We start from the raw sequence: 23,752 nt of genomic DNA, 5'->3' as shown, positions 1-23,752 counted from the left end.
TTAATTTGCATTACTGTGACACTTAAGAGCTCCGGTTTGGATTAGGACTCTGTTGTGCTAGGCACTGTATAAACACACTTGAAAGCATGACATTGTCCTTAAGAGCTGTCTGCCTTAAACAAACACACATGGGAGTCGGGTGCAGTTTCACACTGAGGTTCAGCTTTGTCTTCCTTAGTGCCTTGTGCTGTGCCAGGCGTGTTGTCAGCTCTTGCAAACCCTCCATACCTAACAGCCCACACCTCAGCCTGCTCTTCGCTGACGTGGTAATTTGGCAAGTTCCTGTGTTTGTGTGACTTGTAGTAGGTTACCCAGAAGGATACTTGAGGCCAAGCTGGGACAGACCACGTGAGTCTGTTTGAAGGGCAGTTATGAAAAAGACCCTACGTATTGCAGTTCTGAGTGGATGGAGCGTGAACTGGTTGAGCACGGAAAATAAGCACCTAGCGTTAGGCAGCTGGGGGGTCAGGGGGAGACAGAGCTGAGATGGCACAGGCAATGCTACAAGGCTTGTTGGTCTGCTGCATGCTTGATCCATACAAGAGGATAGAGCAGCTTGAAGGGCTGCAGGGCTCGCCGTACTATGGCAGGCATCTCTCCACCACCTCTGAGACAGGCTGTTAATAGACAATAACAAAATTGTCTTTGTATACCTTGAAGACGGTGACTAAAGCAGGACCAGCGAGAAGCCGTTAGTTTGCTCTGTGAGAAAAGTTTATTCATTTTCTCCCCAGGCTTTTAATAGGACTTCTGGCTTTAGCAGAAGAAATCCTACCTTATTCCCTAAAACTTGCTCAGTAAAGATGAGTCATAAGCAATGTCTGTGTTTTGAAGCAGCAATCCTTCCTTCACCCTATGTAGGAATGGTGGGGTGACTCCTGAAAAGGAGCTGGATAAAAACGGTTCAGATGACACCTGTGTTCAGTGGCCTGTAGAGATAGTCTCATAGTGGGGTGCATCCAAACAGTGCTTGAGAATTTGCATTTTCTAAAAGTAAGTAAAGAGCTCTCTATGCAGTAATCTTCTAATTTCCCCTCTTCCTCTCAGCATTAAAGATCTGACTACATTACTCCTTCAAAACTTATCTAGAGAAGCTACATCATTTTCTATAGTTAGCCAGTAAGTTCAGTTGTGTTCCAGACCTTCTCTGCAGCGTGCCCTTCTGGACAGAGCTCACGAGTATGGCCACAGCATCATTTACACATATGTTGTATGGATACGTGGCGTGCTCCTGGCAATGGCAGTGTCTTGTGGGTTAAAGAAGTGATGTGGGCAGACTGAGTTGGGGAAAGTGTTTACAGATGAAAAGATGTAAGAATTCTCAAAACCGGTATAAACCTAATAAACAAGTCTCATCAGGTGTTGTTCAAGGTGGTTTGGTTTTGTTCAGAAGTAAGAATGCAATACAGTCAAGGTGTTGTGGTCTGACTGATAAACCAGTTCTGGTCAAGATGGGGCACAAAGCCTACACCATTTAGCTAACCTCACAGCAGAAGTGAAGCATCTTGCCTTTGTTTTAATGTATTGAACTCTGGCTCACCGTTGTGATCAGTCTCTCCCTATTAAAAATATACATTTTTACTCTTGTAGACAAAATGCATAAACATTTGACCGCTGGAAATATGATATGCAGCTAAAGACAGCCCTTGAAAAACCTGGAGTATGTACGTGCATTATAAATTCCCCCTATCTCACAGGACCGGCATAGTAAGAAAAAAGATAATCGGTTGTGTCTCTTGGTCTCCCTCTCCACTCCGCTCCCCCATCTTCCTTGTGCTCCCCCTCCCTTTTGCTGCGGGATGCGCCAGCACTTGTCTTGGCAAAAGCCAGTCTTGGATCTTAAAACTGAAGGAAACTCCAGTGTGTTTGTGACTAGCTCAGCTGTTACCAGGCCTCCTCTCCTCCTGCCCCAGCCTGCACCACAAGAACAGTACGTGGTGGTGGCGGTGTGCCCTGGGGAGGTGCAAGAGAGGGGCATCTGTGCCCAGCACCCTGTGGCTGCCTTGCAAGCACATAGTTCATGCTCTCTCAAATCAGGGTGGAAGTGTGTGTAAATGCACGTGCCCCACAGGCAGATCATGGCAGACACCACCAGCCGTGGGACAATAAGAAGGTACTGCCATTCCGTCTGGTCTTGGCCTGGGTTTTCAGTGGGGAAGTCAAATGAACAAGTGCTTTGCTGGCAGTCGTAGGCACCTGGGTCCTTCTCTGTAATCAGGGCAGGTAACATCAGCTGATGGCTGTGTGATTTCCACCCACCACCCTCCACTACGCTGCACCCAGCTACTGGCTTGTTCGCTCTCCCTATCCAGGCAATCTTTGGCATTTCTAGAAAGATTGCCTGTAAAACTTACCACCATTGCCACTTTTGGCGGTGGGGACTTCCTGACAGAGAAAACTGCCCCATCAGGAGCTGCACAACAGCGCATTTTCCAGGGAAGCTACCAGTCAGGTGATAAAGCACTAATTCTCCTTCAGCCACACTCAGCCTCGTCTGGATTTCAACCAGGGACCGAGATATGACAGGTTTCAGTTCTCATCCCCAGTACCTCACAGTGTCTTGATCATTAAAAATTAAATCACCCTGTGAGTAAACATCCATGCTGTTCTTAATGTATACGCATCTGTAAAGTCCATGTCAGGCCTTCAGATGGAAAGGGTCTGACTGGGCCTTCCACACCATAAAGGTTGTTAATAATTTGTGAAGCTCCATCCTACACTTGCTCTCTATTTTCCCCTTGCTAAATTTAATGGAAATTTTTTATATAAGCTTGTTCCCCTAGTCATTATTTTATACATCTTGGTTTTGTGTTAAGGTCATACTTTAGTTTAAACAATTACTTTTCTCTCCCTGTTGTTTTCTCCTCTGACATATTTAAAGGCTCCTGTCCCTGCTCATCCATTCTTGTTGTTTTGTTGCTACATAAATCAGTTTCTTTGATGATCTTCTAAGACAGACTCTTCATTTCCCTGATCATCAGTTCTTCTGGTCTATCTTTTTTCTAAATATGGGTAACAAGTGCTGTGTATGGTGTTCTGGATGATGTTTTCATACTGCCCTACACAATGGTGGTAACGCTTTTCTAATCAGCTGAAGTACCTTGTCTAATACAACCTGTGATTGCATTTACCTCTTCTGTGGCTGTGTCATGCTGGTGGCTCAGTTACCCTGTAATGGGTGACGACATTTTGGTCTGTCTTCACCACTGTTTCTTCCAAATGCTGTGTCCCTGTCTTTACAGCAGGAATTCCTGCTGCCTAGATGTACGACCTTTTGCGCTGTGAATTTCTGAAGTCATCAGATTTTTTCCTGATATTCTACTTGTCCTCTCTGTTGATGATACATCTCGTTTTCAGTAAATTTCATTAGCACATTATTATTACTTTTATGCCTCCATCAGCCCTGCTTAAGACAAATTATAATAAAAGCTCCTTAACTTTCATCTTCTGCTGTTCCTGGTGGGAACGTCATTCTGTAAGTTATAACATGAAACTTCTGTTGCAACTCTTTTTCATCAATGGCAGAAGCTTTGCATGCACCTTTGCTCGTCTGTTTCTGCCAAATGCTTTTCTCCAGTGCAAGAAAGGCAAGAGGAAGGCAGACTTCTTAACCACATAGCAGAGAACAGCAGCATGCCATGATACGCTCATCCTTGAGCACAGCCAAGGGCAGGATCCCTACATGTACTTGGCAAAGCGGTTAACATATCTATGGAGGGGGACAGAAAAGGATTTCTGCTACTTTGGGAGCCATTGCAGAGGCACTTTTTACTGGGGTTCAGCAATATCTAGCTGTGCCCTTTAATCCAAGCACAGAAGAGGCTCGAAAAAAACCCGTCTCGAGTTTGTGTGGCGGTTCATTGTCTTCAGTCTGGTCAGCTCCATGGGGGAAGTCTCTGGGCTTTGAGTGCAGCATTTCCAAACATTGAGAACAAACCCTAAGCATTTGTAAAAACCGCAGAGCGTACAGTTAATACACCCAGATGTGCTGTCAGCCCCACAGCACTGCTTCGGAGTGGATGGAGTGTGTAAATCTTGGAAAGGTTAAAGCTGAGAGACCAGCGATATGCATAAAGACTCGTGTTCCTTCCAGGAGGAGGAGGGGGGATGAGGTGTTATCATTCTCCATTAATCACTTACATCTCCAACCTGCCTAAATCCTCTGAAAAGAACCAGCAAAGAAAACACCAGCTGCTGTAGCTCCTACTTTTTCCTCTGTACCCACCAGTCTCCCTCCCTCCTCCCTGCCTTCCCCAGACTGTGTTTATTTTTACTGCTCGTGAATCAGCCAGGAACTCGCTCCCTGCAACAGGATCAGCTGAGAACAAGCTGCAGATTGAATGTTCCCTGAAATCCTGGGTTTGTTTTGTAGCTTATGGCCAGCAGCAAAACAGTGGAGAAAAGGAGAGAAAGTGATGCATGTCTTCTTCCTCACCCGGGGAGTTGGGACTTTCATTCTGCAGAGAGCGGGATTTCCCCAACTTGCTCTTTGAATGTGTGGCAGCTTTCACTAGAGATTTTGAGCATGCTTAGCTTTTGAAAGTCACTTAAACTGCAAGCGCTTTGGGAACCATTGTTTTATATAGGCGTGCGTAACTCCTACAGTAACCTGGACCCACTGCACCACAAGCAGCACAACAGCTCTCCCTTCAGCAACGGCCGTTCCTTCTCACGTCGCTACGATGTAAGAACTGTCTTGTCTTGAATAGCAAAAACATCCACCTTCCAAGCTGAATCGCGCCTTGGCCACCCCAGCTCTGGCGTTAGTGCCACGGCTCACACGGGGGGCAGGGGCAGGCGAGCCCCTGTGTTAGTGAAGTCACTGCCCTGCTTAGCGAAAACCATCCCGGGTGACAGCCACTTATGCAACAGGGGGTAGTGAAGAAAGGCAACTGGTGACAGAGAGTTGACTGATGGGGAGGAGAGAGATGAGACAGAGGGGAACAAGAGGGAAAAGACTGAAGGAAAAAAGGAGTTGAAACACCCCCCCGAAAAAGTGTATGTGGGAAAAACAGAAAAAGGCAAAATCATTTTTGGGAGAATGAGCATCTTCCTCAGCCAGGGCAGGGTTGTCCCTCTGGTGCCTCTCTGAACCCACACTGTCTAACCAGAGCACCCATGAGCGCAGACCTGTCCCAGGATGCATTCTTCTGCCACACTGCAGTCCCGGTCCCTCGGAGGATCACACTATTGATCCCCAAGCAGTGAGAATTTGGGGAACCAGTTTTGGAGTCCTGTCTTCCACACAGCAGGGAAACCCTTATTTACTGAGCCACCTAAATACTAGCTTTCTCCAGACTCTTATGCTTAAACAGTCCAAAAGCCACCCTGACATTTGCCATGCCACAAATCATGTCATCCGATTTAAACTCAGCATTTCAATTTGTACGCCTTTGAAAAGGCATGAAGTGCTATCCTTGTCGCCAAGCCGAATGGAAAAGCACTCGACTGGTGGAGAAGGGTGCGTCCTCCATGCAGCGCTCCGCCACGGCACGCACCAGGAGGCTGACTTGTCACTTCGGTGCTGGCCTGGTGCAGAACTGCTAATCTCTTTCAGATTGAAGAGGCTGTTTGCTGCCAAGACTTCTCTGCCAAAAGATAACTTCATAATACTGATAATCAGGTGCCCTGTGATGATAAAATGCCTGTTACTTGCCTTTGTATGAAGAGTTTCTTGCTGACAAGCTGCTTATTATGTCAAACCATTTGTCTTACAGAAAAAGCAGAGCCTTTTACTGAAAAGTAGCAAAAAAATCTTATCTTAGCCTAGAAGTGGAGAAAGTGCAATTAATTAATTTGTTTCTGAGTCTGACCTCTAGACATAATAGATTTTATAGCAGAGCTATATATTGTAATTACAGGATAGAGCAAACCTGTACTGTAGCTTGTAGTTGAGTGCGTAATGAGGAGTGAAAGATTGATGTTCAGTGTGGTCAGATGACTAATACGCTGGTAACAACTGAACTGGTCGAGCAAGAGTAACAGGCACCGGAGATAGCATTTGAAGTCTTGCTGAATAATGATGTTGTTTCCTATGTTGATTATCTTGCTCTAACCTGGTAATTAACTTGTCCTAACAGCACTGAGCGCAACACAACATTCAAGACACCGCTGCTCCATGCGTAGCTGGTGTCATGCCACTGCTCAGCCCTGTGCTCTTTATCCTGCCTCAAAAGCACTAGGGGATTTTCCCAGACTGCACACAGTAGGCATGGATACATAAACACGTATGACAGGTGACAGATGCCTTATGAGAAACTTGTGTTAATGATACTCTTCAATCTTGTCTGGGAAAACAAAGAAAGAAAAGATGAAGGTGAGAGAACATCATACCTTGATTGCAAAATAATGTTAGGTAAACCTTTAGTGTAGATGAAGTTGTTTCATCATAGGATTTGTGGGAGGGATTTTTTGGTCTTGAACATATCCTTTTGTGATGTTCTTCATAAAGACCTAGAGCACTCTGCCTGCAACGGAGTTCAATGGAGTTCAACCTCTCCTGCTATGTTCAGATGATGACAAAACACTGTTGGGTCACTATAAGGTTTAAGCATGATAGAGGCCCTACATTACTATGTCTCGCTGACTGAGCTCTATGCAAAACTTCACTGTGTGCTTGGCAGTTTAAGTCCTGGAAATTTTCCTGCTTTTTACTGGCACTATAACCCAATCACAACTTGTCTGAAAAAAAAAAAATCCGAATCAAAACCAACAGGTGGGCTTCTTAGGTGAATTTTCCCTTAAAAAAAAAAAGACACGAAAAAGGAAAAAACTTAACAAAACCCTTCAATGTGGAGTTTTCTGGCACACTATTCTGCAAACCTGGTGCAATACTTGCATGCCATATCTTCGAGTAATGCCACTCCTGAACTTTAAAAGCAGTAGGACTCAGCTGTCACAGGTTTTTAAGGCTACAGGCAATAACAAAGGAATTGCATTTATAATACCTGCAGCCCTTCTGAGAGTTTCCTTGGCAGGGTTGCATTTAAGGCTCTGTGAGCTTGATTGGCAATGGCTGGGTTACCTCCTGCTGCAAGCAGGGGTGACTCACCTGGGATTTCTATAGCCTGAGCACTAACAAAGAGTCTGTGACTTCCAATCTGCCTGGGGCTCCTGTCTGCTGCTCTGTGTGCCTTTGAAGACAACGTGTATTCAGAAACAGAGAGGGGGAGGCAGAAATAAAGGGACAGGGATAACAACAAACTCAGATTACAGTTTGAGTACCTGTGTTTCCTGTTTCTCAGAGACTCCAGCCTTAGTTGCAATGCTTAGTTTAATCTGCCTTACAGAGCTACCCCCTACAGCCCCTGATCTCAGAAGATGCTTTCGAAAAACAAGGCCAGTAAGTGAAGTTGGATTTGGATATGGACAGGGATCATGAGAGCCAAACTCTGGCATGATAGCAAGGGATGCTGCCTGAGTGTGTAGGCAGTAGGAGGAGAGGAGGAGAGTAAGAGCACTCTGTGAGCTGATAAGGGTGGATTAAGGAGTTGGCACTGAGCAAACCATTAGAGGAGAAGGATGTTGTTCAGAAGGGCAGAGTGAGGAATCTCTGCCAACGCTGTTCCCGCCCTAATGAACTGACCGCTGCTGGAAATGGTTATCTCAGGATGGTGCTGAAAACCATCTACTGCGACAGATGAGATGTTTTAGGTGTTGTAAGAAGGTATGAGTGACTCTTGCTGACACCGATGCTCCAGAAGCGCTGCACGTGGATTTAATTTTCTCTCTCACGGGATGCAGGAGAAAAGATACAAACTAGTAATATTCAGCCTGCTGTTTCAGACCCGCTGCCAAGGGGTCCAGGCCATTTATACAGCAGAGATGCCTTCAAGCCCTTGTTACCTCAGTGTCTCTGCCTCCTCTCCTCTGCTGCCTACCACCAGACGGGGTCGGCGTGTGAGGTGGGGGGCAGCCAGGGCAGAGCGGGGAGGCAGGCGGACAGCTCATGTAGAAAACAGTTTTGCAATGCTTAGATCCTGCATTTTTTTCTTTCCCCCTATTGTTAAGTGGCATTGAGCACCAGCAAAACAGGAAACGGCTTCCTCCAGCCACTGACCCAGCCAACCCAGGCAGCTGCTGGCTGCGCAGTGGCCTCCCCACACCACCCTGTTCCTAGAAAGTGTCTGGACATTTGGAGGAGCACTAGGGAAGAGCAAGAAATACCAGTAAAGCTTGAATAAGCAGGTACACTTGGCAGATCTTACAAGAAGGGCATCATACTAGAAATACCTGGTGGTAACAGTCAAAACTGTCTCTGTTTTTCCAAAATTAGGCTTATGGAAGTGAGAGCAATAATGTCTAAGCCAATCTATGTCACCTCACTCATCTGGTAACTAACTTAATTGTCTCTTTGTTGTGCCTGCAGCTCTTGTATCAGGCACCCTTACTTGAGCTGTGAAGAAGCTATTGTTTTACAGGCACTGCAGCTTGTGTTGTGATCCTTAAATCTCAGAAGTCCAGCCAGGTCTCGCTTCGCCGGGCAGCCTCAGCAGAGGCAGGAAACAGTGCTGGTGAAGTGGCAGGCGACCCTTTTCTTTCTGAGACAGCAACACCCCACAGCATCAAGAGAATATACACTGCTTGGGTTTCTATCCTGAGGAGACTGCAAATGGAGGATAGCAAAGACCTTGTGGCTTCTTTTCTAATTACACATGCCCTGGTTTTCTCTGGTATCAAGGACAATGTTGTCCTCCCTGGTGACATTCTGCTGACCTAGAACTCCCATTGACTCGTTTTGTTGTTTGTTTTTTTTTTTTCTTAACATGGTGTGATATTCTTCATTCTGTCTCTTAAATACTTCCATGGGAAAAAAAAAAAAAAAATCTTGTAACCTCACTGGGAACGCCTGATGGAAATTTTTCACAACTGCATTTCTGTGTTTCTGAAAGTAGGACACATCGACGTGAAAGAAATGATGCTCAACCCAATCTCTGTCACCTCATTATTCTTGAGCTCCCACTTAATTACCTCCCTGATGCTTTGCACAGCTCTTAACCAGACATTCTCTGTCTGCTTAGAAATCTGCCATACAAAATAAAGTGATGACTGTATATCCTCTTCCTGCTAGAGAGATGAGCTGTGAGGTTCGGTAAATATAATTTCTAGAGCACCCAGAAGGTGCATCATATTGTACAGGCCTGATCCTGCACCACTGGAGTTCACAGATGACTTACAAAGACCCACTGAAAGCATGCTGAAAGCTTGCATCACAAAACTGGTTTAAAGATAACAGAAAAGTTTTAACCCAAATGAATTTGTGGTTTACAGCTCCAAAGACAGAGTTACGTGAACAGCTCCCAAATTCTGACCTCCTGTATACCACTATGGCTGTACTGATGCCAGTGGGATTGCAAGGAAGAAGAATTTGATAGTTTATTTTCAGAAAGTCTTTGAGACCCTTGTGTGAAAGTTCATACCCCAAAGTGGAGGGGATATGCCTGAATGCCTTGTAAAACTTACTCCGGGTACAAACACAGACCAAGGTCCGCCATTTGAGTAGCCCTATAACCCTCAAAACATATGTGAGGTGTACACTGAAAATTAATTTCACATCCCTAAAAATTTAAAATACATTAGTTTTAAGGGTAACAAATAATATGAGATATAACTACCAAGATAATACAATTTTGGCCATGGAGGATGTAAACTGGGAGTTCAACCACAGTAGACATCTCTGGGTTGTAAGAATATGAGCATATTCTGATATATTTTTGTTTGTTTCTATACGAGCGTCTCATTTATCTGGACTCAAAACCAATGCTATTGCTAGGTCATTTCTAAAGACTTATTCTGCCACACGGTTCAGTGCACTCAGCCAGGCAGTCTCCAGTTCACGAATGTGCATACAGGGAGGTTTCTCTTTCCAGCAGTGGCAGCAGGCAGCTGCTGACCAAGAACCGGAGCGGAGAGGCTGCCGGAGGAGAGAGGTGGGGACAGGAGGGGACGGCTCAGCTGTGTCACCTCGCAGGTGCACTCCTTCAGAACAGGCTGTTCTTACACTTCCCTCTGCTCTGCTCGCAACTGAAAGTTACCGGGACAAATGTACCTTCAAAACACATTGTGGATGCCCATCTTGCATCTCTCTTTTTTTTTTTTTTTTATGTGACTGATTTACTGCAGTGTTCGCATTGGAGATCTGTTAGACTGTGTTTTGTTTGCTTTGTCCTTCAAAAGTAAACACATATGGTCACATGTTGCTTCTTCTCCCTAGGCCCTTCCTCATACTTTGGGAGTTAACTGAATTGCCTCTTTAATTTCACTGTTCCCAGAAGTGTGCCATGCACTACAGCATAATTCATGGATTCATTATATACATGTCATTGTAGGGATACACTCTCTCTGCTGCTTCATCCCCAGGGTAAGCTGTGCCACAGGGTTTCCCTCAAGAGCATAGGTGACACCATCAGTTGTACAGACGACCAGTTCCACATCTGGGCTGCCTTTCTTCTGGCCTTTTTTTTCCCCCATTTTTTTGTGAGATGGGGGCTTGTCACAAAAACATTTTAAGCACGTGTGAGACACTTAACAATACAGTAAATATACATCCCTTATCTTCCCTGACAGAAAGCTTTCTAAAATCTGGATGGTACTTCAAAACCATGAAGCCTTTTTCCAACAAACAACCTTTTTGTGACTCACTCCAGATAGGCTTTCATTTGCACTACAATAGTAATGTGGTGCATTAGTTTTAAGAAACGTATCTGCATCTATTTCCTCGTCTCCCTCACAAAGTATAAATCACCGTTAACGTCGATATTACACAACGAAAGTCGGTGCCTGTTGAACTCAAGGTTACACTTAACCTATCTTTGAAACTCATTTTGTGTAAATGAAACATAGTATTAAATAAAATGGGAGGAATTCGCTAAGATGAACAGAACTGTTTAGGAAAGAACTCAGGGTACATGAACTGGTTCCTAAGACATGAGAGAACACCTCCCATTTCTTGTGGAGAGCTTCTCTTTGGAAGTTGGCCTCCTCACCAGGAGCTCAGCAGCTTTCTGGTGGCATATCCTGGTCTCAGAAAGATCTTTCAAAAATGCCTTGTTTAGTTCTCTGTCTGAATCTATAAGGGATTCAGAATCTCTCTCTTTTTCATGGTTACAGGCTCATCAGGCAAATAACACCGCTTCATGCCTCTACATCTATCTTATTCAACACTTCTCTGATCATCATCCCCCTGCATGTCCTTTATTTCTTTCCACAAGGGCCATTTACAAAGAAGGTCAAGACCCCGTCTTGGGACTGACATTCACCTGTACCCATGTAACCTGCTTTTTTCCTGTTGGAAATCCACCTAGCACTAGAAAAAAGAATAACTGTTCATTGCTTTTGTTAAAACTTTTCTTCTTTTCTTCTCTGGCACAGAGCTTGAGGATGTTTTCGTAGCTATTCCAGGGTTAATAATCTTTCTGCTCAGCCAGCCGCTGTTAAATGTTGGCTCTGAAAGGCTTTTCCTTTGCCCATTAATCTCAGATCTGGTGAGGCCAGTAAGGCAGTGAGGTGTGCATCTCTGTTTTTACAGTGCTAATGATAGACTTGTAAAGGGGGGGAGGCTGTTAACTGGGGTTTTGCTATAACACTGGCTCTTTTTCCTGTGCATAGCTATACTTTGACGTGGTATGCTTGAACTTACAGATCAAAGAGAATTACCAGAATGATCCACTTGTGAATTGTGGGCCATTATCTGTTATTAACTCATCTCGAGCACTGTGGTGAGCAAACTGTAATTTACAGTATGTTATTGCATTTCTGCTCACTGTGGTGTGCAGCAGCTGAATGTGCGCATGTGGTAGTCCATAACGAGAAGCAATTTTTTCTAGCTAATTCAAATAGATCTTTGCCAACCTCTACTAAGGTTAATCAAGAATTTAATTTGCTTCTAATAATTCTGTTTTTCTGCTTCCTGCCCCTCCCACCACATTTAGGAGAGGAGAAGGTTTCACCTTCTCCGTTTCTTTTCGGTACATCCTTGCTTCCAGGAAAACTTGGAAGTGCAGCAACAACCTCCTCCAGTTCTCTGCCAGATTTCCTTCAGGATTTAATGATTCAGGTGGCTTCATTTGCTAAATTTTTGCCAAAAAAAAAGTAGTTCTCTACTGACACCATATAATAAAGTTGAGCAAACAGGAGGGCTGGTAGGAGACTTATTTTTATTGCCTGGCTCTAGTCACATGACAGATCAGGTTACAAAATACTAATACCCCTGCCAAATCTCAGGATCCACCAATTCCTCTTGCTACTGTTTTAATCCAACCTGTCTTTTCTTCTCCCCTTTTTTTTTCCCTTTTTTTTTTTTTTTTTTTTTTTCTCCTGAGGGCAGGGGGTGAGGGGGAAGGCATTAGACTGGGGCAGGAGATAGAAAGAAAAGCAAGTATATCATGATTGGGAGTATCCCTTTAGCTCCTTCAGTGTTTGTTCAGCACTTTTTTGCCAGCTGAACAGCTTATTCCCTCTGAGTGTTGGCAGCCTTTGGCAAAAGTAAAGCAATGTCAGCATTCCCCTGTTCCATCTATTTTTTGGAAAAGAATCGTTAAAAATATTCCATTTTCACCTTGTTTGCAAGTTGTGATGAAGGCTTCTCCCCCAATTAAATTGTGACATTCTGGCTTGAAAAACAACTTCAAGATCAGGAAGATAAGCTCACACACACACACAAAAAGAAGTCCTCCTTTCTTATGGAAAGAAACTCAGCAATTCAGTGGAGCCACTTTTTTTACTAGCAGTGAGACAAATATATTTTCAGAAAAACTGCTGATAAAACAACAGATTTGAAAAACGTAAACTTTATGCAACTCTCTGGAGTTCTTCATAGTGGTTTCCCCTTAGTCCCTTCTTCCAGCATCCAGCAGAACCAGAAGCTTTGGTGTTACAGGTTCCTGCAAGGAATCTACCCAGATAGGTAGATGCCCAGTACCCTTGTACAGTCTCTGATGTAGTAGCTGCACTGCTACGGACACCTCAGCTACATTAAGATGGGCACAACTATGTCCGCAGCATATCGAAGGCACACCTCAGCAACAGAAGTGGCTCCTAATAGTGGGTTGAGACTTTTGTGCAAACAGGGAAAAAAATCCATAGTGGTCATCCCACAAGCATTTTTGTTGCATAAAAGGTATAGAGAATAACTATGTAACTTTCTCCACCTTCTACGAAAGAAGAGCTGTGGTACAGCGAAGTTAGGAGACTGGTTCAAGGCAACACAAGACTTCTCTGGTGAATTCAAGAGTTAGAATTCAGGTGAGAGTTGTAGTCCCTGTGTTTCAGCTAGGAGACCACCCATCTTCTCTTTTGGCAAGCATGAGTGGAAATGCACTTCTTCTGCCTTCCAGTGCCTGTGACCATGGTAGTTTCCAAGGGGGAGTTACGTTGCAATTGTTTTAGTTTTTCCATTTCTGCTCTTCTTTAACAAGTTGCCTATAAAAATCTGCACTGGTACTGCATTGTCCTCACCCAGAGCTCTCTTGAAAACACAACCTTAGTCTGATTTCTGACAAAACAACCTCTTGTAATTAGGAGACTGTTATGACTGCTCCTGCAACCAGGCACAGTTAGAGGAACCACGTGTCAGCAATGACTCCTCGCATCCACTGGTCTTCACTTGTTGTGGACACTGACTGTAGGCTTCCAGGGGCAGGGACCATCACTTTCTATGATTGTACAAGGCTTTGGCCTGTCAGTGCTTCTGACCACAGCACTGATGATGTCCCCTTGGAACCCCCGTTTTCAGAAGACTTAAATAACTTATATTCCCCACTTCAGATTTTATGAGACTTTTTAATGCTATGAAATTTATTTTTCTCAAGTCTTTCCTCCTCAACTACAAATAATACAAGTGCAAAAACATCAGGAGGATAATACCATCCACCGCTAGGGAAAAGCAGTGCTGGCTCTCTTTCTTTGAATACAACATAATGGAGTTAATTTAATAAACTGACAGATTTTGATAAACCATAGCCGTGTTGTGATGACCTGCTTCTTGGGTATTTGTTTCCTTGTTTTTTAGGCAGCTTCATTTCTGTGTATGCAATCACAGCACCCTCTACTGCTTCTTGCTTAACCTGCAGAAGGACAGCAAATGATTGTAAACTCTAAAAAGGACTTTTGGAGTGACTAGACTCTCTGATTATGAAGTGTTATTTTACATATGAAACAACACCCCCATCATGGGAATGACAACGGAGGAAGGTATTTGACTTCTGTCTAGAGCAGTCCTGAGCTCCTAAACGAAGAGTATGAATTCCTTAGGGACTCAAGCACCTATCAGCCTGACAGCATTTTTTTCCCTTTTATCTGGATGTAAGGCATTATCTTCCACTTTTCTTAAGTCCATGGAGGAAAAATAAATCAATTTCCCTAGTGAGAAACGCAAAAAGGCACTAGATCAAATGCTACTTCTGTGTCTTCCCAGGTCAACTAACCTGAGCCTCACAGAAAACTCCCACTTTCCAGAATCTGCCCCTCAGGAGCTTCAGGTACTATGGCTGTGACATGCGCTCACCCCACCCAGATGCAGGTTTCCTATTAGCTGCTTCTTGTACAAATTTAGAAGTTTTGTTCATTTAGTCTCACATCACACCCTTCGCCCTCCAGGCCTCCAGCCAGTCACACTCCCCAGGACCCCTTGCACCAGACATTTCAACGCTTCACTGGAAATGGTGGCCAGCGGCAGCTCTGCGTTTTCGTGTGAGGCTAACGAGCGAGGTTAACGTGGCAGCCCGACGGCCATCCCTGGTGCCCGGGGACGCCGAGGCGTACACGACTTCAAACAGCCGCTCCCGTAAACGGGAGCAGGGCCTCGGAGCCCGCTTGTGACCTCCCACCCCTGCCACTGCTGCAGCGCCCAGGCAGGCCTCCCGCCTCTCGGCCGGCCGAGCGCAGACAGCCGCGAGCGCACCGAGGCCTACTCGCAGGCCGTCGCCCCGACGCCAAGCGCGGCCGGGGGGCTACGCGGGGCCGCGGCCGCCCGGGTGAGGCAGCCCCGGGCCAGCCACGGTAAGGCAGGGCCTGCGGAGAAGCCGGGACCCCGGCGCCGCCCGCCCGGCCCACGCACACGGCCGGCCCGCCTGGGGAAGGCCCCGCGCTGCCGCCCTTACCGCGGGGCGGGGCCGGGACGGGGCGGGCGGCAGCAGCGCGGGGCTGACGTGGCGCTCCCCGCCGCGGGGCGGGGCCTCGCCGCCGGCCCCGCCCCTTCAGCTCCCCGCCCGCTCCCTTCTTCCAGCAGTGCGAGCAGCGGGGGAGGGGGTGTGGTTGCGTGCGCGGACCCGCCTCTGCAGTGGTGCGCGTGCTCACACGCGGGCGGTGCTTCCGGCGGGCCGTGGAGGATGGTGCTGCTGGAGAGCGAGCAGGTGGGGCCGGGCGGGGGCCGCGGCCGCGGGAGGTCCCGGGGAGCCGGCTGGTCACCGGCCGGTCACTGGCCGCGTGGGGTGTGCCCTGTGCCGGCTGCGGCGGCAGGGAGGCCCCGCAGGGCCCTGGGGCGCGCTAGGCCCGCGCGGCGCCGTCCCCTCGCCTGCCCCGGCGGCCTGGAAGCGACGGCCGCGGCGGGGGAGGGGGCTTCCTTGAACCCGGTGGCTTGGGCAGGAACGCTGGAGCCGCGGTGGGGCGGGGGGGTTTAGACCCTGTTTTCCGGAGGCAGAACCTTGGCCTGGGCCGCTCCTGGCTGGGGCCTCGTGTGCTACAGCTTCAGTGTGGGGAAAGCCGGGAGTTCTCCGTTCGCTGATGCGTGTTCCTGCGGAACCGGGAGAGCGCGGGCTGTGGGGACAGCGCCGCGGGCCGCGGGGCTGCACAGGGAGAAGAGAGAAACAGCCACCTGCGTGGTGGCCTCCAAGCAAGGATGGGGTCTTTTTCTCTTGCAGTTCCTGACGGAGCTTACCAGACTCTTCCAAAAGTGCAGAACTTCGGGGAGTGTTTTCATAACGCTGAAGAAATGTAAGTTTTAAGTCTGTAGCTGGATTAAGGAGGTGTTCCTGTGTTCCAACTTAGTGTTGATAGCATGTATTTTAAAAGGTACAGTTGTAATTCAGAGTATCTGGAAACAGGAGTGGCCATATGGATAAATCAGTCATCTTGGCTGCAGTACTACTAACCTTGAAGTAAGACTATTTCAAACTACAGGCAATATTGGGACTTCCTAATTATTAAACAATAACTGGAACTCCTTAAATTTCTATAAAGGAGAATTACAGTGTTGCTTTTGTGTCTTTATGTTTCTCTGGTTTCTGGCTAGCTGGCACTACTTGAGAAGTCAAGTGTCCTAGGCTGCAGTTTGACATGCATTTAAACCGCAACATGTCGGGGCGAGGATTTATGTTTTTTTTCCTGGCAGATGTAGTTTATGGAACAGATCCTCCTGGGGTTGTAGAGGAAGGTCTGTGAACAATTGGGCAGCAGTGTCAGTTCAGATGGCCTGAAATTCCAGGGTGTTTTACAGATCTCCTTATGAGCAATTTTTAACATCTCATGTTAGGAGGCATCCGGTGGTTTTAGTGAAATACAAATAAATGTTCTCTGCCTTTCAATACAGATGACGGCCGAACAAAACCAGTCCCACGCAAAGGCCACGTAGAAAGTTTTGAACCAGCGGACAATAAGTGTCTTCTAAGAGCAACTGATGGAAAGAAGAAAATTAGCACAGTGGTAAGAGACAATTGTGGGTTAGAAAGATTAGTGGCCCTACTTGTCTGTTACTTGATGCCCCGTATTTTAAGTGAAATTTATCTTTACATGAATTTCATAAGAACTACCCTCTGAATTCTGGAGAAACCATATGGTAGCTAAACACAACGCTGAAGTTGGGGTGCTGAAGTGTTACACCTGCCCAAAGTCTTAATGCTTACACTTGGTGTTACAGAGGGGACAGCAGTTCGTAGTTTTGCTCTGTGTGCTGGAATTTGCTTCAGAAGGGTATGGTGGAAAGGGAATCTGCTGTTTTCAGCAGCTTTGGCTGTTTTGGTTTGAGTCGGGTGGAACTGTTTGGAGGGAAGGGGGAAACTGCTCCTAGAGACACGGGCAGATGGCAGGACCTGTATGCAGTGTAGCTCCAAGGAGGAGAAAGGTGCTGCACACCTACACTTAAGCCTCAAGTGACAAAGAGGTAGTTTCACATAGACCGTGATGGAATTAATGAAGGTTCTTGCAACCCAGGAAAGAACTGAGTGTTCTCAGACTGTGAAACAGGAAAAGGAACCTTGTTTCCTGGCAAGAATGTGTGGGCATGGGTAGCCTCTTCTAAGCCTCAACCTTGCTTAGCATACCTATTTTTTTCTCATTTATAAGCTATTTGTGTTTCAGGAAATGTTAACTAGAAGTTGGAAACCTGATGTGCTTTTACTTGTAAGGAGAGACTGGAAAGGGTGTTAGCTGACCTCAGTGATGTAACCCAAGGAAAAATGTGACACTGAGAAATTGTTGGAGAGAATCTGGGCTGCAATGTATTTTTATGGCCCTACAATAAATAAAACATTCCTTGGAATGTTTCTTCATGTTCTTCCCATTTGAAAACACAGGGATTTGGGACAAACTCTTCACTGTGAGGGCGGTGAGACACTGGCACAGGTTGTCCAGAAGAAGCTGTGGCTTCCCCCTCTCTGGCAGTCTTCAAGGCTGGATGGGGCTTGGAGCAACATGGTCTGGTGAAAGGTGTCCTTGCCCACGGCAGTGGGGTTGGAACAAGATGATCTTTAAGGTCCCTTCCAACCCAAACCATTTGATGATCCTACAAAGGAACTCCAGAGGATTTTAATAGTCGAGTAAGGAGCGTGTTCAGTTTTCTGAATCAGGGAAGTGCTAGGACATGTCAGCGCAGCCTGCCTGCCTGAGTGTGATGGGCTGATCTGACTGCTGCTGAAATGACTAGATGGTCACTGATGGGTAACTTGGTTTGTAATAGAAGCCAGTGTTTTCTTGGTTAACCTCCAGTATTGCTTTTGTAGGTGAGCTCAAAGGAAGTAAATAAGTTCCAGATGGTGAGTTTTGTATGCCTTTTATCTTCCTTCTCTTAGGTATTGGGGAGTGGTCAGTAGGAAGCACTGGACAGCTGTGCACGGCTTGATTCAGTGCTGAACTACCACACAGATTAACCTTAGACTACCCATCTGTCTGCATTTGTATAAAGAAAAAAAATCCTGTTGTATTTTATCTAAATTTCTGCATTGCTTTAGAAACAACAGTTTCCCAGCGTGGGGTGTAAAAGCATGGTTCTCTAAGTGAGAAAATGCAGATACCTATTTGTTAGCAATATGTAAAATGTCACCTCTAGTATGTTGTCACTTAAGTATTTTTCTTTTAATGGTTCCAATTGTTGTTTCAGGCATACTCAAACTTGCTGAGAGCTAACATGGATGGCTTGAAGAAGAAAGACAAGAAAAGCAAAAACAAGAAGAGTAAAGCAACACAGTGATGGAATAGTGTCCTACCACCACTATAACAGACTTGACCCTTGCTCAAAGCAAAGTCCATTTCTTCTTGAGTTACCACTTGTCTTTGGCTTTCCTTCCAGCAGGAAACTGAGATGCGATCAGGACTTCTGTTTGAACCAAGAGCAGAAGGTGCTTTCTGTGGATTGTTGTATGGCAGGAGTATTCACAGGGTTACACTGAAATAACTTTACGCTCAGCTGCCAACTAGTTTTGTACTTCTCCTGCTGCCTGTTTTGTACTGTACAAGTGAGCAGTGTAAAACCTGTTTGGGGGTAACACGGGGTGAACAGAAATGCGCCATCCCAGAGGCAAAGTAAGACTGGAGGGGGAGTCTCAGTGACAGATGCCCAGTTTATAGGTAAGCCTCAGTACTGCTAGGGAAAGTGGGTGCCAACACGTTATGGGGAACAGCAGCTTTCCTGTTTCTGTCTTATTTTGAGGGACATGTCTAGGTGATGCAGTGCAGATATTGCTAAGGCAGCCAGCGCAGTGCTCGGGCTCTTGCAGAGCCAGGCAGCTGTGCCTTTGCTCTGTGCTGATCCAGCTGGCCTGACCCTGGCTTGGGGTGCAGGGAGAGCAGGACAGGACTCTGCATCATGTTCCCTTCAGACATGGCTTACAAATGTTCATGTCACCTAAACTGGTTTTAAAGCTCCATCCTTCAGTATATTCAGGGATCTGAATTTCCCCATACCTCACATCTTAAAGTAGCTCCTTCCTATGAGTAGATGTAAAAGGTAAATATGCAATTGTCCCTATTAAACACAATGAGAAATGGATTTGGTTGCAATGACTGATGTGACTTGTCTCGGTGAATTATGAGGACTGGTATGGTTACCTGTGCCTTCAGGACTGACTCCCCTGATGCTACTTTGTGTGGTGCTGTTACAACTTCCACTGTTCTCAGAAGTTCTTGAGTTTGTGTTTAAAGGTAACTCTTTACATATTTTAACTTTGCCCTCCTCTTTACTACAAAAAAAAAAGCACAGAAAAAGTCAGTAGGTTTTTCTTAATGCAATGAGCCTGCAGTGCTAAAGGCAATCATTTGAGTTAAAGAAAGAAATGGGAGTAAGCTATTTAAACAGAAGGCATCAGGTGGGGAGGGAGGGTAAACCACCAGTATAGTTCCAGAAACCCTAACTTTTCTGCATATTCACTGCTGTAGTATAAGTAGTTTGATGTGAAACAGAATGCGTAGGGAAGCATGGCTGCTGTAACTCTTCAGATTTGCTCAGCTTTGCTTTTCCTGATGGCGTTGTGCTACAGTTCAGCTTCAAGAAGATAATTGTAAGATTCCCATCATTACCATGACTTTAAATTCAAACTTAAGTTAGTTCAAAAGCTAGTTCAAAACTCCGGTTATGCCTCTAGCATATGCAGGTTACTGTTTCTCTTAAAAGACTTACGTTTAGGTCCTTTAGGTCTGAAACAAGATTTTCCTGTATCAGGTCTTACTTTGTCTCCTAGGAAGCTGCTGCTTGATTTGAATGCAAAAGTACAGACAGGACAGGCATAGGCAGCTAGGCTTGCAACAACTCTCACTGCTTGAAATCTACCATCTTTTATATAGAAATTAAAACAGTAGATTTAAAACAAACAAACACACACCACAAAAAGCTTGTAATACACATTTCAAGAAGGCTCAGTAGCCAAACCTTTTATTAAATAAAAACCCTTCTTCAAAAAAGTTTAAAACCAGTTTGTTAGAGTTGAAGATAATTCATCCTCTCTCATCCTTGAACAGTTTGTCATTTCAGTACTACTGTTGCACCTTGACATAAAAGGTGTTCTGAAACTGTACTTAAAAAAAAGTTGTTTTACACCTGCACAGCTGATAATCTCTTTTGTGGCATAAGGGGTAAGAATTACACAATAATACCTATCTGTGGCTGTAGTCAGGCTTGCTCCTTAATTGCCTATAAAACATTTATTTCCACTTTTTGACATAAGTTTACAGTTGTATATTACACATGAAATTCAATCTGGACACATAAGAAGGCAGTAGTTGCTCATCTTGCATTATTAGAGCTTTTTGAAATTCCTTTTGACAAAACACTTGTCTGTTAGTAAAAGCATCTCATGAAAGAGGCTTTAAGCACTAGAACAAAACCTTGTATTCGTCTCGGTAACTGTACAGGATAAGTGCAGGAACCCTGCAGAGGGAAGGAAAAGAGAATTTTTAAGCTTTGAAACTGCAGGTTTGAAAGCTACAATACCTGTAGCCAATCCTAGCACTAAGCTAACAGCAGAGATGCAGCAGAACAGCTATATACCTGAACGTACGCAGTTGTTTGCTACTCAGTTTTGTGAGCAAAGCAGCAAGTGAGATAACAGTGGGAATACATTTTAGAATTTCTTGAAAAGGCTGATAAAAATGAAGAATTTATATGGCCAAGAATTTACATTTTACCACAAGTGAGATTAGATGACCAGTAAACTTTTCCTGTAGTACTCAAGGAACTGTACACGTTTCCCAAATATTTCTTTTTTTCCTCAGGGAAAGGTGGGGACAAATTAAGAGCAGCTTATTTAGTAAAGTTTTAACGCAGAAATGATGGAGATACTTTATGTACCTGTAAAAGCTTAACAGATTTACCTCTTTTCCATTTTGATGCTGTAAATTTCATCACAAATTGCTTGTAGGTATGAACATCTCTGTTTTGGCCATCGTGACATCAGTTGTCTCACAGTGGCATCAAAGGCTTGTCTATCTCCATCAAACTAAGAAAAAAAAAATGCAAGGAACTATGACAGTCTTGCATTCTCTCATGAAGGAAACACTTCTCCCGATAGGATTCAGTCCTCTAAATATTGTGTAATGTCAATGCTCCTTAATTAAACAGGCTTCAAACAAAACTCAAACATGTGCAACTTGATTTTTTATTTTTTTTTTAAACAAAATGTATTACGAATTTAGTGATCGGTCTATTAACGCAGATAGTTTAGTGATAAAAAGGCATAAGCCATGACAACGGCTCAAGCGGTTTTGCAATGCTGGATAGAATGTGAGAACCGTGGTGTAAGGGTGGTCAAGAGCAAATGATGTAAACTGATCGTGTGCATTTTTGTATTTAAGTAAAAGGTGATGGAACTATCTCCCATGATTTGGATAGACTGGATGAACTAAGTATTTTGAGAATATTCTCAAGTGTTTCACTGGGGTCTGATTACCAGACAAGCACTGCTTCAGAGTATGGAAGTACTAAATCCACTTCCAGGCAGGATGCCTTCCTTGAGTTTGTTTTTTTGGGGGGTGGGAGGAATCCTTCTCTCTAGTAAGAACTTCTGACTTCAAAGCTACTGCTGCAATTGGAGGAAAGAAGGGAGCTTTGTCTTTGGTGGGTTTTTTCCCCTCATCAAGCAGTTTCTGAGTTGTTAAAGGTGTCAATATAATACATCCCCTTTTTATCTTGGCTTCACTGAGCAACGTTTCAGTTACTGCCCTTGAAACAATTGCCTGTTAACAGCTTGAAGAAACACCTTTGTTGAAACTTCTGTTAATGCTTATTTGTTTTTGAAAATGAGCAGTAAGACTTAATTTCAGTTGACTATCCTTGAGGAAAAAACCCACAGCTTTAGGTTAGGACTTCCTAATGGTGTCTTGCCCAACTTGGGCATTTGACAAAAAGATTCTTTTAGTCTCAGCTATTTTTACGTCAAGCGCCTTGGGTAAAAATAATCCTTTCAAGTTTTAAATCCTAATTCAGACTCCTTGAAGGAGGAAAAACTACAACGGGTGAATTTTACATTCCACTTCATTAGGAACAGAATTTATCATCTATTGTTCAATTGCTTACCTCTAGTGATAAGAAGTGTATCACAGTTGCTTTTGGCAGATCTACCTGTAAAAATATGATCAAGAAATCAACACTTAACAGTTCTTCTGTTATCAGTTTGCCAACTAGAGATTAGCTGTACTGAAGGGAGTCAGACTTTTTGATTTCCAAAGAAGCACTTGTGCTGACAGAACTGGGAATTTACCAAGATTTTAAGCATTTTAAACAATCTGTGACAGATTCCATTATGGAAAGTTCCAAATAAGCATAGGCAAATAGGCAGTGTGTTTCCTGAAAAGCACATAGCACTTTCAAGTCCTTTGTGACATGGTCAGCGAAGTGTAAAAGCTATATTCAAACAAAAGCTATGTTGGTTTAAATGTAAGAGCAGATCTAGCAGGAACAGGTTATTACAGTAGTCAGCACAAGTACAGCTTAAGAATTTACAACTAAATACTTGTTAAATTTTGTCCTATGCAGCTGTCCAATACACCCAAGTCGAGATACTTTTCAAGTGTTAAAGAAACATGCCATGGGTCTTATTTAACCAGAAGTTTCGTTCATTTGGTATCTCTAAAGTGAGGCTATTTGCAGTAGTTTGTTCCAGATAGCAACTGCATCATCCAGTTCAATTAAGAACTTGAAATTAATTCAGGCTTCTGCCAAATACTTACTGCTAAAATCTCAATCTCACTTGTTTTCTGTTGCAGGCTACAAATGAATGTCTGAAGTCTTGTTTGCACCTGGCAACAAAAGATGGGCAAAAGTAAAATACACTGGTTGGGAACACATTTTTTATTTCACAGATGATGAGAACAGAAGAGGCTGCTTCTAACAGAAGAGGCTGCTTCTAACACAAGATGTAGAACTACATCATATTTAAGTTAAAATTCACCTTTAGTATAATTTTCAGTAACAATTCCACAATAATCCTTGATGAGTAGACCAGAAGGAGAGGTTGAGCCTCTCTTGCAGCATGGTAAAAGACTTGATAATAGTGGTACAGACAGAAAGCAGACAGAACCGCACGTTGCAATGTGAATTCTCGTGTATGCGGTAGAAACTGCCTGTTTCTGGGTGTTAGATGACTTTTCAGAGGAATGCGAAAATCTTTAACTCGACACAGTGAATCATCTCTAGCTGAAGAAAGATGACTGGTTTGAAAGCCAAACTAAAGTATGGGTCATGCCTTCTAATGCCTTCTTCCAGAGCAAGCAAGTAATCCTGCAAAGGCAGCACTTCACAAATGTAGTTGCAGCCTTGCACTATGTTGTCTTTTGTACCGTGGGAAGATCCTTTTATGTATTAAAAACCTGAAAACAGCAAGTCTGTTTAGCTCAAAGCTCAGAGAATAACACTTCTTTCTTTGGGTTTTGAGAACTATAGGGGGGATTTTTTTTGTCGCACACACAAATTTGGACTGAAAAGGGGCTAAGATTATAGTTCTGTTTTACCATGTACTCTAGGTATCTTGAAGCCAATAATCCTAAATGAGCAAACTATGACAATAGTTTCTAGCATCATTGAATCTTTTCTATATTATTATAATATCACATT

The 23,752-nt window shown here is 44.4% G+C and overlaps 2 protein-coding genes across 4 annotated transcripts in view; one reads left to right on the top strand and one right to left on the bottom strand.

Annotated features, from left to right (window-relative positions):
- The first annotated feature begins 15,319 nt into the window (after nt 1-15,319).
- Nucleotides 15,320-23,005, top strand: SRP14 (signal recognition particle 14). 2 transcript variants are annotated; one of them, XM_086463551.1, is made up of 5 exons: nt 15,320-15,350; nt 15,858-15,930; nt 16,526-16,638; nt 17,934-17,966; nt 22,906-23,005. In XM_086463551.1, the coding sequence occupies exons 1-5, from the start codon at nt 15,327-15,329 to the stop codon at nt 22,963-22,965; spliced, it is 303 nt and encodes a 100-aa protein (XP_086319677.1). In that variant the 5' UTR covers nt 15,320-15,326; the 3' UTR covers nt 22,966-23,005. The 2 variants fall into 2 exon arrangements, with proteins under 2 accessions (XP_086319677.1, XP_086319676.1); XM_086463550.1 differs by lacking the exon at nt 22,906-23,005 and adding an exon at nt 18,311-19,198.
- Nucleotides 20,062-23,752, bottom strand: part of EIF2AK4 (eukaryotic translation initiation factor 2 alpha kinase 4) — a 40,189-nt gene continuing 36,498 nt past the window's right edge. For both annotated transcript variants that reach the window (XM_086463549.1, XM_086463548.1), the window contains exons 36-39: nt 22,870-22,938; nt 22,217-22,261; nt 21,016-21,140; nt 20,062-20,572 (exon numbers count right to left, since the gene is read on the bottom strand). In XM_086463549.1, the coding sequence (XP_086319675.1) occupies nt 20,518-20,572; nt 21,016-21,140; nt 22,217-22,261; nt 22,870-22,938 (294 nt within the window). In that variant the 3' untranslated portion in view covers nt 20,062-20,517. The remainder of the gene's footprint in view (nt 20,573-21,015; nt 21,141-22,216; nt 22,262-22,869; nt 22,939-23,752) is intronic.

Source organism: Leptosomus discolor, chromosome 3 (genome assembly GCF_034619465.1).
Source record: "Leptosomus discolor isolate bLepDis1 chromosome 3, bLepDis1.hap2, whole genome shotgun sequence".
NCBI lineage: Eukaryota > Metazoa > Chordata > Aves > Leptosomiformes > Leptosomidae > Leptosomus > Leptosomus discolor.
This window is presented reverse-complemented; position numbering and strand designations above follow the sequence as displayed.

Excerpts from the sequence above, each read along its gene's own strand:
- SRP14 (XM_086463550.1), top strand. The coding sequence starts at position 15,327 with ATGGTGCTGCTGGAGAGCGAGCAG. Across the intron at positions 15,351-15,857 it reads TGCTGCTGGAGAGCGAGCAG|TTCCTGACGGAGCTTACCAG; the intron begins GTGGGGCCGGGC and ends TTTCTCTTGCAG. Across the intron at positions 16,639-17,933 it reads AGAAGAAAATTAGCACAGTG|GTGAGCTCAAAGGAAGTAAA; the intron begins GTAAGAGACAAT and ends TTGCTTTTGTAG.